The following is a 13,769-nucleotide window of genomic DNA, read 5'->3' on the forward strand; positions in this document are numbered from 1 at the left end:
AAGTCAAAACAATGAGTGATTACTAGCCTACAGATATTTTCTAATTATACATCTACTAACGAACAGCCGAAATACGTTATTATGAAATGCAATTCTGACATCTACGACAGAAGGCATACGCACGAAAATCGCACAAATCATTCAAACTGAATACGCTCATCCAATCGGGTGCAATTGTAAATTAATCATTGTCTGTAAGATGAGAAAACAATGTTCAAATATGTTCAAAGTATTACAATATCTACGTGTATCGAAATACGATTCATATTTGCGTGTATTTATTTATCAAAAAACGATATACTCAATTAACACACTGTATGCCCTCGAGTAAAATATCAAAGCTTCAAAACGAAGTCATATTGCAAGGTTAAAACTATTTCTGAACGTTTTCAATTGTATGTTCCGCGATAGACAGACGGTTGAAACATAAATCTGAATCAAATATTAATGGTTCAATATAAACTTGAATTGAAAGATTTGCGCCTGGTTACAATTATTTAAGAAACGCCTACGAGGCGTAATAGTGTGGTCAATAACGTTAACAATAACGATTCGTTAATATAGGATCCGGGTACAAATTGACACAGTATCAACATGTCTTAAAGTGTCCCTACTAATAAACACGAGTTATTATTAGGGGGGGGGGGGTTAATGAAGATTAGTTTAAGTAGAGGGTACAGTAGGTATTAACACCTAAATATAAATACCTACTTCATTGTAATCGGTTAGATGATATCGATAAAAACAGATATACCATTTACATATATAAGTAAAATTGTTAGTTGTCGCTCGCGGCACCAACCCCTAGTTCGTCAGGTGCTAGCTTTAAAAAAGTAACCTCTCCTTCCTTGAAATTCAAGCTCGCTTTATACCAAATACTATCGAACTCGGGTCAGCATTTATAATACCAACATAGAAGTATAGAATCTAGAATCAAAGATTGAGATTTCTATAGATAATATACAAGTTACGTTCTTAGGAGAGTCGCTTGGCCGAATTTCATGGTCAAGTTGAAATATAACCGGTCAAACGTTGCCATGGCTGTCAATGAACTTTCTCAATCCGTTCACCCACATATGCAAAATGATCGCTAAGGCCACTACAAGGTAATAACCGAGGTTTCGATTTGCTTTACTCAAAGTTACCGATGTAAAATAAGATATATCACAAATTGTATCATTGTTTTAATTATCCGCAGAGCTATTCCGTAAGAATAAACTCGAAACTCAACGCCGAACACGATCGTGAAATATTAGATGATATGCAAGATATTTCGTTTTTTATATAAAATGAACATGCGGAATGGATTTACCACATTCGGCCACCTAATGGTAAGTGGTCACCACTATAGACACTGACGCTGTAAGAAATTGAAACCTTTCGCACATGTCACCAACCTTGGTAACTAAGATGTAACCCCTTGTGCCTGTAGTTACATTGGTTTACTCATTCTTCAAAATGGAACGCATCAATACTGAGTATTCCTATTTTCTTGTAGAGATTGTCAATAATTAAGCGGACAAAAAAGGTTATCACCGCGAATTTTTTTTCACTTTCGAGCGAGTTACCGACAGAGTTTTTAACAGAATACCACTGCAGGTTCGTATCGGCTCTCGTCTCGTAACGTGCTTACGTTACGATGTGATTTTGTTGTTTTTTTCTCGCTTGAGAAAAAAACAACAAAATCACATTTACAGAGTCGTAAATACACCGTATAATTTATTTAGATCGCGTTTAATATGAAAATTACTAACCAATACTACTCACATTTATATGCAAGGCTGGATTGAAAGGTATCGAGGCCCTGGGACATATTGGAGGGAGGATTAATTTGAACAATTTCATTTCTCTGAGTTAAGGTTTATCAATAATTTATTTACTATTGTACCAGTATCTTTTACAAAAGTAACTAACATCATTATTATAATTTAACTATATATATATATCAAGATATGACGTATATATTATATTAAAATTGTTAACTAATCGGAATCTCTATTGTAGCCCTGTCTTGTGGAGGCTCCAGGGCAATTGCCCCGGTTGCCCCCCCTAAATCCGAACCTACCTATATGTATTATTACAATAACTTTTGTAACGCATGTCATTGGCTAATATACTTTGATTACATTGTACATTTGCGGATATTTGTAGACGTAACACTTACGTCGTTTCGTCTCGTGTCTAGATTCACTTTCGAAGCACCTGTTACAACCACATCATATCGGTTAGGTTCGCCAAATATTCGGATATATTCGGATTTGTGCCAATTATAAAATAGACTTCATTCTTGTTATTTTATATGTTAACCAGCACACTTGCGACGTTGTCATGTCTGTGTTTATGTAGTTATAACAAAGTAAATACTAGCATACAAAAATGTGTGTGTGTGCCACTCACTCACATGAATAAACAACTCACGCACGGTAATTGAAAATAAGTAATGTTTTTTTTTGTCTCTGTCGTTACGCTTTTTCGTTTCAAATCACGATTTTAAAAATTTTCGATTCCTTTTTTATACATACAGATATTCGAAAATATTACTATCTCTTCCTCACATATAGGTTAAAAAGGGCCGGCAAGTATTTTGCACCTGCTAATTATAAATATGGTATACCTATGAGCGAAACCGCAATCCGGCGCCAATATCGAATGCACTAAAATAAGACCTTGACAAATGAATCGAATATAAACAAAACTTTCGCTATGTTAATCTTAATAGTATAAAACAAAGTCGCTTCTCGCCGTCTGTTCACTTAGATCTTTTGAACTACGCGACGGATTTCGAAGCGGTTTTCATCAATAATTTCAACTTTTCTAGCTGGACAAAATAACAAGAATGTTTGTTTTGTTTTTATTTATCTAAAAGTTGTATAATATAAGACGACAATGTAACAGAAGACAATGTTTACGTATATGGTTTAGATCTAAGAGTTCGTCCTTTCCAGTATCATAACCCGTCCGTTTAACCCAATTGGACTTTTAGACCCGTATAGATATATACATAATAAGCAATATTGAATAAACTGCTATAAATGACGGACTAAAGATTTGGACGATTATCATCATTTCCACATCAACAAAGTCGTAAGTATCATCTCATATAATAAGTTCAATACCCCTTATGGTGACACTAATGATCGTACAGAAATCGCTACAAGAGCCTGATCGCTGGCACGTCTTCAAGCGGGTTATTGACATATACGTACTCTTTGGGAATACGCCAGTAATGCATGTATCGGATGTTTCTAAGATTGCAAGCGTGTCTGCGATATTCTATGAATAGTTTTCAGCTAAACGAAAATCTGTTCGGCTGACGTATGAGATTTGCCTACGGGCTTGGAGTTCTTATATCTCTGACTAGCATTAATCTATCAACAGAGTGAGGCTGTATTCATATTGAAAAACAAAATAGAAATTTTCTGCGTTATTTACTTTACTAGCTAATTCCCGGTAACGCAGTGAAATGCCTCGAAGTTTTTTGTATGATTATCAGACGCGATCGGGGTCTGGCGTCACCTAATGCATATTGATTGTGCTTAACGTCTTCGTTGATGTCAACATCAACTACACAATGATTCAACTTAACGACATCATCGTAAGAACGATGTGTGAACAATGAACATATTCATACAAGTTTGTATGATACAGTGTCACGTGTTGTGTGTTTAACTACAGGCGAAAGAGATCTCAGTTCCCAATCATGGTTGCGCATAAACCATGAGGTGGCAAAATTACGCGTCCGCCTACCTATACGTAAAAAATATTAATTCGAACAAAAAGAATCACTTATTATTTTATTTTTTTTGTTATTAATCAACGTTTTCAAACCGAATGCTTCGATTCATTGGGCACGATATATAAAAAAGTGCCGGTCTCGGAGGCGCACTCTCTGGCGCTAAGTTTGGGTGTTTGTAGGCTACTACGTCATAGCTTATTTGTAGTTTGTTATAATGATTATTATTTAAGAGTCGAGATGGCCAAGTGGTTAGAGCACGTGCATCTTAACCGATGATTTCGGGTTCAAACCCAGGCAAGATCCACTGAAGTTTCATGTGCTTAATTTGTGTTTATAATTCATCTCGTGCTCGGCGATGAAGGAAAACATCGTGAGGAAACCTGCATGTGTCTAATTTCAAGGAAATTCTGCCACATGTGTCTTCCATCAACCCGCATTGGAGCAGCGTGGTGGAAAACGCTCCAAACCTTCACCTCAAAGGGGGAGAGCAGGCCTTAGCCCAGCAGTGGGAAATTTACAGGCTGCTAATGTATGTATCATTATTATTAAAAAAAAAATACATTTTAACTTTTAGTAAAAAACACTATATAAAACATTTCAAATCAAAATAAAGAATCGTTTATTTTATTAATTCAAACTATTTATTACATAATATTAAAATAAACCCACAAAGTACTAATCATGAGTAACATTTGTAATTTTAAAAACATTTTAAGACGGACTGGTGCCTACGAATGAGTAACGATCAACGAGCCAAACACAATTGGATAACTGCCAAAACTTAAACGCCATTTTAAAATTTCACGCTCAATTTTATCAGCCCAAATATCGATGGTATTTTTATTAGAAAAAAAATCCTTCTATAACTTTCTAGCTATGTCATTGCCTCCTACTTTATATATAGTCGTCGACCACGGCTTTACTCCCGTTCTAGGGGTTGGACGTCAGCTGTTAGCCATAACAAAGTAGCCTCTCTTTCCTTGGAGCTTGCTTTTTATCAAATTTCATCAAGGTCAGTTCAGTGATTTATTCGTGAAAGAATAACAGACAGACAGACAAAGTTATTTTCACATTTATAATATTACTTAAGATATAAAAGGCAATAGTATTAACGTGTATAACACCCACAACTGCAAAGCGGATTGGTTTAAGATAAATTCAGCTGACACGTGGTTTTTTTTTCACAATATAAGCACATTAAAATTAAATAAAAAATCAAAATATACTTTATGCAGGTAGGCTTTTACAAGTACTTTTGAATCGTCATTTAACAAACTATATTAAGTGAAGCTACCACCGGTTCGGAATGAAGATTCTATCGTGAAGAACCGGCAAGCAAATCAGTAGTTACTCTTTTTCAACATTTAAAAATACAGTCATATTAGTTAAATACAATTATATATGTATATAATACATCCTGCCTGGAAGTTAATATGAACCGAGTTTGAATCCCGAATCTTCGATTAATATTAACACGTTCTAACCATTGTACTATCTCGTTTCTTGGTGTACCTTATACACTACAATCAGCGCGTGTTTTACACTAAAATTAAGTACGAATTCTTGATACAGCCATGTTTAGTATTGTTGTGTTTCGATTTGAAGGGTGAGGAGTGAGCCAATGTCACTAAAGGCACAAGGGACATAACATCTGAGTTCCCAAGGTTTCTGACACATTGTCGAGAGAAGGGATGTTTATATTTCTTAGAGGGCCAATGTCTATGAGCGTTGGTGATCAGGTGGTCCATTTGCCAGTCAACATAGCAATTAAAAAAAAAAGAATGTTTAATCTTGTATTATTATTTATCAGATTCGTGTTGAAATAGCCTATAATGTTATTTTCCTTATCGATAATTATAAACAAGTTAATTTTATACGTACAAGTTTTTATCTTCACAAAAAGCTTGTTTTCGATTGCAAGTAAGACCGTACACTTGAAGGTCTGCCGGCCAGATAACCGCAACTTATTGATATTTAATACAATCATATTTGTTTTTGTAAGGATTCAATTATTATTATTCGACGAAATTTTCATCGTATTGTCCGAAATACATAGTAATATTATAAATGCGAAAGTGTGTCTGTCTGTTACAAATTATCGCTTAAACCGCATAACCGATTTAGATGAAATTTGTTGGTTTGAGTCATTTTTCAAGTCACTCCTCGAGGGGATAATATGGGGGTTTGTGGATTGTGTGTATAAATTTCGCGCGAGTAAAGTGGGAGGTTCATCTAGTCTTTATATATATAAATCTTCTGTAAGTACGTTTATATGTAACTGATCTCCTCCATAATGGTTAGACCGATTTCGATATATATTTTTTTATAAATTTAATGGATTGATCGTAAAGTGAATTAATTCTTAATTCGAACAAAGTCTGGACGAGCATCTAGTATCTAATAAATAATTATTTATTTATGTAACACGTACGATGGTTAAACAATGCAATGACGGCTTTACCTAAATATGTTATTGTAAACATTAGTTAAATAATGTTGTCTTCTTCTTTCGTATGACAAATCAATCATAACAGAAAGAGAGAAAGCATTGCTTAACTAAACACCGCAAAACCACGTAAGGCTGTTAGACATAACTACATAAACTGTTTGGTTTCAGTTTTGTTTTCCGTGATATGTCGTTTCAGACATATTGCAAATCCTGCCGACGCAGAAAATGAACGTTTACTTGTTGTTAAGGCTACAAAAATGTGACCATAGGACACTAGGGCGAAGTCGCTGACGGTAACTAGGTTCATTGATCAAGTCGATACTTTGCCTCCTTATAGCGACCCAATGATTGTGATCTGATCTTGACGTTAGAATCGATCGATGTCCTTTTAAAAACTAAATCCATTCCTGGAGATCCCTACTATATATATCGCCCGCCTATTGATTCTATTTTCAATTGGTAGAGACGATATGTCACAATGAATATGCAGTTATTCTTGAGAATAAGACGCGCACGGAAATCGCGCGTTTATAGTCGTGTGTGAAAACACACTTACCATTAAAGTCGTTTTTTATTTCCGATAAAGCGTTGATTGACAATTCACGAACCGGTGCTCACGATTACGGAGTAATACCATCGTGATATAACATAAGAATTGACCATTTGCAAAATTCATCGCACCATTTTTGTAAATTTTAATTAATTATATTATTATTATTATTAATTACGAATATTTCCAACTATGAACATTGTTTTCATGTAGACATAACACAGTAACGAGACTAGTGTTAATAAACTTGTTCAAATCTTTCGTGGATAAAATATGCAATGTTGCGAATACCTGCGGATGTCAGTCCGGAGAACAGAAACTTGCGTTACCGGTTTTCTAAATAATTATCCATTAATGTTTCAATTACCGGTTTTATTTTCTAGTTGATTTCGATAAGATTTTTACTTTTAACGTAAAAGACTCACTCAAGAATCACTGCTGCATACTGCATGCACCGCTGGACACTAATCCACTAATCCAGCTGTATATAATGAGTACATAATAAGTACTGCAGTTTAAGCACCAGTACAGCAGCGTGGTGGTAGGGCTTTGAATGGTCTTATTCGATTATAAAACCCATTGTCACGTCTTTGTGTCGTAACGATTAATATCGATATTTGTGATGAAAATTATGAAGATAATAATTAACGAAATGATTATTTATCGAAAACGGAGATCTTCAAATAATTATTTGGGTATATCTTTACGTAATTCAATGCGATTTTAATAAGCTTTCAGTAGCATCAGTAAGTATTATTTCGATATTATGTTGATAATGATTATTTATCAAAATTGGAAATTAAAGATCATTCGATTGTTTATTATGAAGTTGTTATCACGCGACAGATAATGTTTTTTACTACGTTATTAAGGTTTCAGTAGCGGCGATAAGAATATCAGACCGGTTTCAACGGAATTAAATTACACCAGATTCAGGACTACCATTGTGATGAATTGGGTCTAGAAAACCTAGACGACTTCAAGAGTTCTGATCGCGGTAAAATACTACGCTAGTGAGCATTGCCACGTTACGCGCTCCCACCAATATTTTATACGACAATCCCTACTTTTTCTAGAAGCAATATTTGTACTGAATTGTGTATTTTTAAGTATATAAACTTTAAACTAGTATATGCAATCATAAATAATGATATCTTCCTAGTCAACATTATGAGATAAATCATAGCGAACTCCCTATTTATTCAAACTCATAATCCAAAGGAACATGGACAACAGGATCACAGTCTTTACGTTCTTACCGAGGCACGGGTATTTAGACACTGCTCGGTAATAAGTTCCTGGCTGATACTGAGAATTTCTCACAGCGAGCCGATAGATAAACGAGACAGTTAATATATTATTACGATAATGATATAGACATCTATTATGTCTATATAATATCAGTTCGTTATCTCCAAGCAGGTCATATCTTTTCCAGATCGATGTCAAATTATATCAGATAGCAAAATTATATGTCTATATATAAAAAATAAATTTAAGTCGTAGTCTTGGGGGCTTCATGTTATATACTACCTGTTCCGCGCAGTTTCACACGTTAAATGTTAATGATACGCCCTGTGGGTTGTTATTTCATTATTTTATAAAGTCGCACCTATTATTACCTGGCAGTCGTATGAGTAAATGGGCCACCTGATGGTAAGTGGTCACCGTCGCCCATAAACAGTAAGAAATATTTACAACATCAATGCGCCACCAAGATTGGGAGCTAAGATGTTATGTCCCTTGTGCTTTTCCTCACTCACGCTTCAAACCGAAACACAAATATACCAAAATACTTATTATTTTTGGCATATTTGGCAGTAGAATATGTGATGTGATGTGTAAAAAAAAGGCACGTCAGCGAAACGAGCGATTGGAGAAAACGATTACATATGCTAAACTGTATTATGTGTGACTGATTCATTAAGCGAATCATATCAACTGAATGAATATGGCAACAGGTGACATTTGTTATTATAAATATCAGTAAGATTATACTCGATATTGTGTTGAACTGTCGCTTCGCATTATGTGACCCCGTTATATATCAAACCGGGTATTAGGGTCAACTTAGCAAGCTTACGTGTATAACGCCACTTACCATTTTACAAATTCAAGATTAACGTAATAATTGTGCCAATATAACAAAAAAATATACTTAATTTAATTTTTTCTTTAGTTTACATAACATGGTTCCGTTTTAATGACTATGGTAGTGTTTAACTTGACAATCAATAAGAAAGTGTAATACTTCTATATTGAATAAAGGAATTTGAGTTTGAGTTTGAGTTTGACTACCTTAACCCGTAAATGTATTTAATTACAAAATATAAGAAATACATTTCGATAATAATAAGGATGCTATTAAATTACGATTACTGCGATTTGAAGACAGACATGTCTGAAATAATCTATACTGATATTATTAATGGGAAAGTACTGTCTGTTACTTCTTCACATCTTTTCTCGCTGAAATCGCTAAAGGACTTGGCTACTTTTTTAATTCACCCCTCGACGGGTTAAAATGGTGAGTGACTGTTTGTGTACTATAAGTAAAGTTTTATATTTTAGCGCGGGTAAAGCCACAAGTCCAGCTAGTACATAATTGAAGTCAAAAGAGTTTCCACCTATGGAATTGTTATTACAAAAAAAAAAACATCTAAGAGTAAATTACGTCATAGTCTAGCTATCGTAAATAATAGTCGTTAATTAAATAATAAAAACAAAAAATCACCTGTAAAAAACAGCTTTGTATTGCACGTAAATGTTTTCTTTTCTAGACCCTACTACACATATATAAATTTATAAAATCTTAACAAATAAGAAAGTAAGCTATGTTTGTTTGTCCTACTTTCTCCACGACAGATGCTAATAAAAACACTTTTTGGAAATTATCCATACATAAACACTAGGAAATATGTTTGATTCCAACCTAACAAGTAATACTTAATAAGGCTTTGTGCAATGGTAGTTACAACCCCCTCATAATTATTCTTATAATTATATTCTATCACCAAACAGAACTTATACAAACAATACTTTGTATTTTTGTCTTATGGTTTGAAGGGTGAATAAACTAGTGTAACACTGGTAGCACTTTGATGATGTACGAAATAGTTAATCTTCCTTACACCAATGTCCATGTGCAGTGGTGATCATTTACCATAAGGTGTTCTGTATGGCGGTCTTCTTCTTCCATGTAAGAACAAAGTATAAAAAATCTAATATAAAAATTCACTAGTATTATTATTATATAATAATACAGACTAAGCAGGCTAAGCTGATACAACTGTATCTGTTATTAAATACTACTGTTTATTGTGATTCATATTCTATGTGTTCGAATAATATCTTACATCTGAAAAGTCTTTGTCTAGAGCGTCTGAACTTTTTGAAGGTTTTTTGGCATAGTACCGTTAACTGTCAATGAGTTATGTGTCATATCAAATAATAGCATACAGAGATTTAAAAGAAAGCTAGTCACACATATGTTCTATAAATATATAATAGATCATACACATATTAATTCATGGCTACTCAAACACAAGGAATAATAATAATAGAGTTCAAATGTTCATTTAATTTAAACTATAAAATCAACGTTAATTCGACTAACTGTCAATTTGTAACAGTAACTGCTCTAATTAAGTTTGTTCAGCGCAACTTATGCAAGTAAAAGTTGTGTGAATGAACAAACTTGAATTTCAATGTCAATAAAAATTTTAAAAGTGTTTAGGATGCTATGCAAGGTTTAAAAGATACTGTAATAATTAATTAATGATGATATCTGAACCTATACAATATATTCTCGATAAATAAGTCAATATCTAAAGTTAAAATTCAATAAGTCACATAAAGACTTAAATAACAAGGTACTGTATATTCATGTATGATAATTTATAATTTCCACGGCACTTTTAAATTCTGTACACATGTTAAATTGGAATGTATTAATATGGCATTTTTGGAATCCGATCTTAATGATAACATCAAAATCAAACTAAGCACAAGCTTATGTAAATTTATGAAACAATTTCATATTATGTCGATAGCAAAAGTAGTTATTTTAAATTCTTGCCCATCAGTTGTGACGGTGCATTTTTAAGCAATTTGCATAGATTAATATATTCTCATAATTACAGAACACAGAATGATGCAATTTAATTATATATAATAATTACAAAATTAGAATTCATTTTGAGCACTTAGATATATATATATATATTTTTTAATTGCATAATAACAAAAGTTTGTTTTTAATGTTATAATAAATATTTGTGACAGTTTGTAGAATATAGTGTCGTAACTTTTAAAATAAAAAAAAAAATTAAAATTTAAAAGATATATCTTAATAATATTTAATATTTTTTTATCACTTTCAAATTACAATTTAATAACTTGAATGTTATTCTTAAAATTAGATTTTAGAAATTTTATTCTTTTGTTTGGCATAACTTTATTTTCTTTATTATTAAATAATGTAACAAAGCTATTGTCTTCAATGTTAATAAATTTTTAGGTGTGATTTCATATAATGTTCTTGAAATTTAATTGATGCGTAAAAAATTTTTTTAGTAACAATCCGCATTGCAAATTTTAATTCAACAAGAAAACAAAACAATAAGATTATTGCTATTAGAATAAAATTTTTGTCGACCATTTGACAATTTTTTTCACATATGCACCAACTGAATATTAGAACAAAACAAAGTTACCTGAAACGAGCGTCCTGTCCGATCCCCCTGTCATTGTCACTCTTGTGCCGCCAATATATCACTCAAAGTATGAGGTTGTTAGCACATTCGGTTCCTTGAAGGCCAGCACCATAATCCAGGCAGCAATTACAAAAAGAACCCATATTCAGTGTCACAAGTTACACGAGGGTAACTGGCGAGCGACGCAAACGTTCGCGCCACGCACTGACATCTCACGCGTTCTTAACAATAATATTTTAACAATTATTACCTTCTCCCTCATGGAAATTAGTTTCCCGATGTTTATGTTCCTCGATATCAGCCATGACCAATTTATTTATTTCGAGATCTGACTTGACTGAACATAGCGACATGCAATTTTTCCAACACGACGCAAGATGACAACTTAACATACAAAGACGTGTCAATGTCAAATTATTATTTTTTGATGTTTTTCAAAAAAAATTTTTCAAAGGAATTTGAAGAAATTAAATAACAAAACATTATATTTTTTTAATTTAATTCTTTTTTTTTTAACAATATCCTATATCTCTTTCTTGCTTTTATTTTATGTAATTGATTCGAGGATCAGGAAGAAAATATTAAAAATTAATAATAATCTGTGGATGTGATTCATAATTGCTTGTTAAATTGGTTAAGGTGTCAAATTTCCACGAAAATAATATATTTACAGTTAAGGAAAGAAAAATTTATGAATTAAAAGTAATACTAAGAAGAAATATTCAATCATGCAGGTATCGTACACGGTATTATTAATGTAATGAGTTTTGAACGAGGCGATTGTTACGAATTTTCATAAGTTTAAAGTTTATAAACTAAATTAATTTCGTATATATTTCAGAACCCAAATGAAGATACAGAATGGAACGATGTTTTGCGTTCAAAAGGCATCCTTCCCCCGAAGGAGAAAGAAATTTCCGAAGCAGAAATTGTTAATATGATCGAAGAAACTATACATAAAAACCAAGCTGAAAGTATGTCACAAATTTGTTGGTTATGTACACCTGTTGCATTATTTTTGCTTATAACCCTTTCTGTTCAGATATTTTATCGTATAATACCGTTAAATTTGTAGAGGAAAAGAAATTATCGGAATTAGATCTAGATGGCCTTGACGAACTTGAAGATTCGGAAGACGAGGCAGTCATAGAGGAGTACAGAAGGAAAAGAATAGCAGAACTTAAAAAGTTGTCAGAGAAACCGAGGTTTGGCGAAGTGAGGGAGGTATCTGGTCAGGACTATGTTCAAGAAGTCAATAAGGCTGGGGAAGGAATCTGGGTGGTCATTCACTTGTATAAACAGGGGTGAGAATATTTCATATGGTTTTACTTCAATAATATCGGTTTTATACAATAATTATCAAAAAATATAAATTTATCTCTCTCTGATTAGGGTATCTGTATAAATAGTAAGATTAATTCATCTGAATGTTTCAGGATCCAGCAATGTGCACTCATTAATCAGCATATAAAACTACTAGCAGCCAAGTTCCCCTATACAAAGTTTTTGAAAGCCATTGCCCAGACGTGTATACCAAATTTCCCTGAAAGGAACCTACCCAGTCTTTTTGTGTATTTCGAGGGAGATATGAAGAAGCAATTTGTTGGGCCTCACGAATTAAGAGGGACTGCACTTACTTGTGATGGTAAGAAATGTGTAGCCTGTTCTAAAGGCAAAAGGAATAAAGATAAACAAAAAAATATTTATAATACAAAGCTGTTCCATATTAAATTTACAACAATTTTCAACTTTGTTGGCAACTTTGCTGAAATCAGAACATTAATGATTCTATAGATGATTTAATATGAATGATGGAGGGTTCTCCATCATTGATATTATGTAAATTACAGGCAACAGTTGATTATTTGTCTTTACACCTTGTGCCTTGTACATTGGGATAGACTATATGCATTTATTGATATACAACAAATATTTATTTTGTTTTAGAGCTTGAATATATCTTGGGTCAAGTTGGAGCTGTAGATACTAAAATAACAGATGACCCTAAACCAAAGATTAAGGATAAGATGTTCACCGACCTTGGCTCTAATGACTGGTGAACATTTAAGAGAAAAATATTGTGCACAAATGCATTTATGTGTTATAAGACTCGGTGTAAATTAAGTGTTGTGCTTATGGATTGCGGGTTCATACTTATGTTGCAAATTATTTATTAAAAAGCTTATATAACTCAAATATAGTTATCAAATATTAACTGAATTACTTTTACATGTGTATCATTATATTTTAAATTATTAAAATAATAAAACCAATCAGATTTTTATTTAATATTCACTGTGTAAATAATAGCTAAACATT

At 32.8% G+C, this 13,769-nt stretch overlaps 2 protein-coding genes across 6 annotated transcripts in view; one reads left to right on the top strand and one right to left on the bottom strand.

Annotated features, from left to right (window-relative positions):
• The window catches only part of LOC125071076 (atlastin), a 31,588-nt gene extending 19,765 nt beyond the window's left edge, over positions 1 to 11,823 (bottom strand). For 2 of the 5 annotated variants that reach the window (XM_047681165.1, XM_047681164.1), the window contains exons 1-2: positions 11,701 to 11,816; positions 11,451 to 11,544 (exon numbers count right to left, since the gene is read on the bottom strand). In XM_047681165.1, coding sequence (XP_047537121.1) covers positions 11,451 to 11,484 — 34 coding nt within the window. In that variant the 5' untranslated portion in view covers positions 11,485 to 11,544; positions 11,701 to 11,816. Of the gene's footprint in view, positions 1 to 11,450; positions 11,662 to 11,700 lie in introns of those variants that run through there. The other 3 variants (XM_047681162.1, XM_047681161.1, XM_047681163.1) reach the window with 3 other exon arrangements.
• A 233-nt stretch (positions 11,824 to 12,056) lies between these two features.
• On the top strand, positions 12,057 to 13,723 carry LOC125070888 (viral IAP-associated factor homolog). Its single transcript, XM_047680892.1, has 5 exons — positions 12,057 to 12,184; positions 12,292 to 12,424; positions 12,526 to 12,754; positions 12,887 to 13,095; positions 13,398 to 13,723. Exons 1-5 carry the CDS (start codon positions 12,179 to 12,181, stop codon positions 13,508 to 13,510), a joined length of 690 nt encoding a protein of 229 aa, XP_047536848.1. The 5' UTR covers positions 12,057 to 12,178; the 3' UTR covers positions 13,511 to 13,723.
• Positions 13,724 to 13,769: the final 46 nt, after the last annotated feature.

Source organism: Vanessa atalanta, chromosome 18 (assembly GCF_905147765.1).
Source record: "Vanessa atalanta chromosome 18, ilVanAtal1.2, whole genome shotgun sequence".
NCBI lineage: Eukaryota > Metazoa > Arthropoda > Insecta > Lepidoptera > Nymphalidae > Vanessa > Vanessa atalanta.

Bases quoted from the DNA above. Each gene is read 5' to 3' on its own strand.
- LOC125070888 (XM_047680892.1), top strand. The intron at 12,425-12,525 runs GTATGTCACAAA...TTAAATTTGTAG, and splicing joins ACATAAAAACCAAGCTGAAA to AGGAAAAGAAATTATCGGAA. The intron at 12,755-12,886 runs GTGAGAATATTT...TGAATGTTTCAG, and splicing joins ATTCACTTGTATAAACAGGG to GATCCAGCAATGTGCACTCA.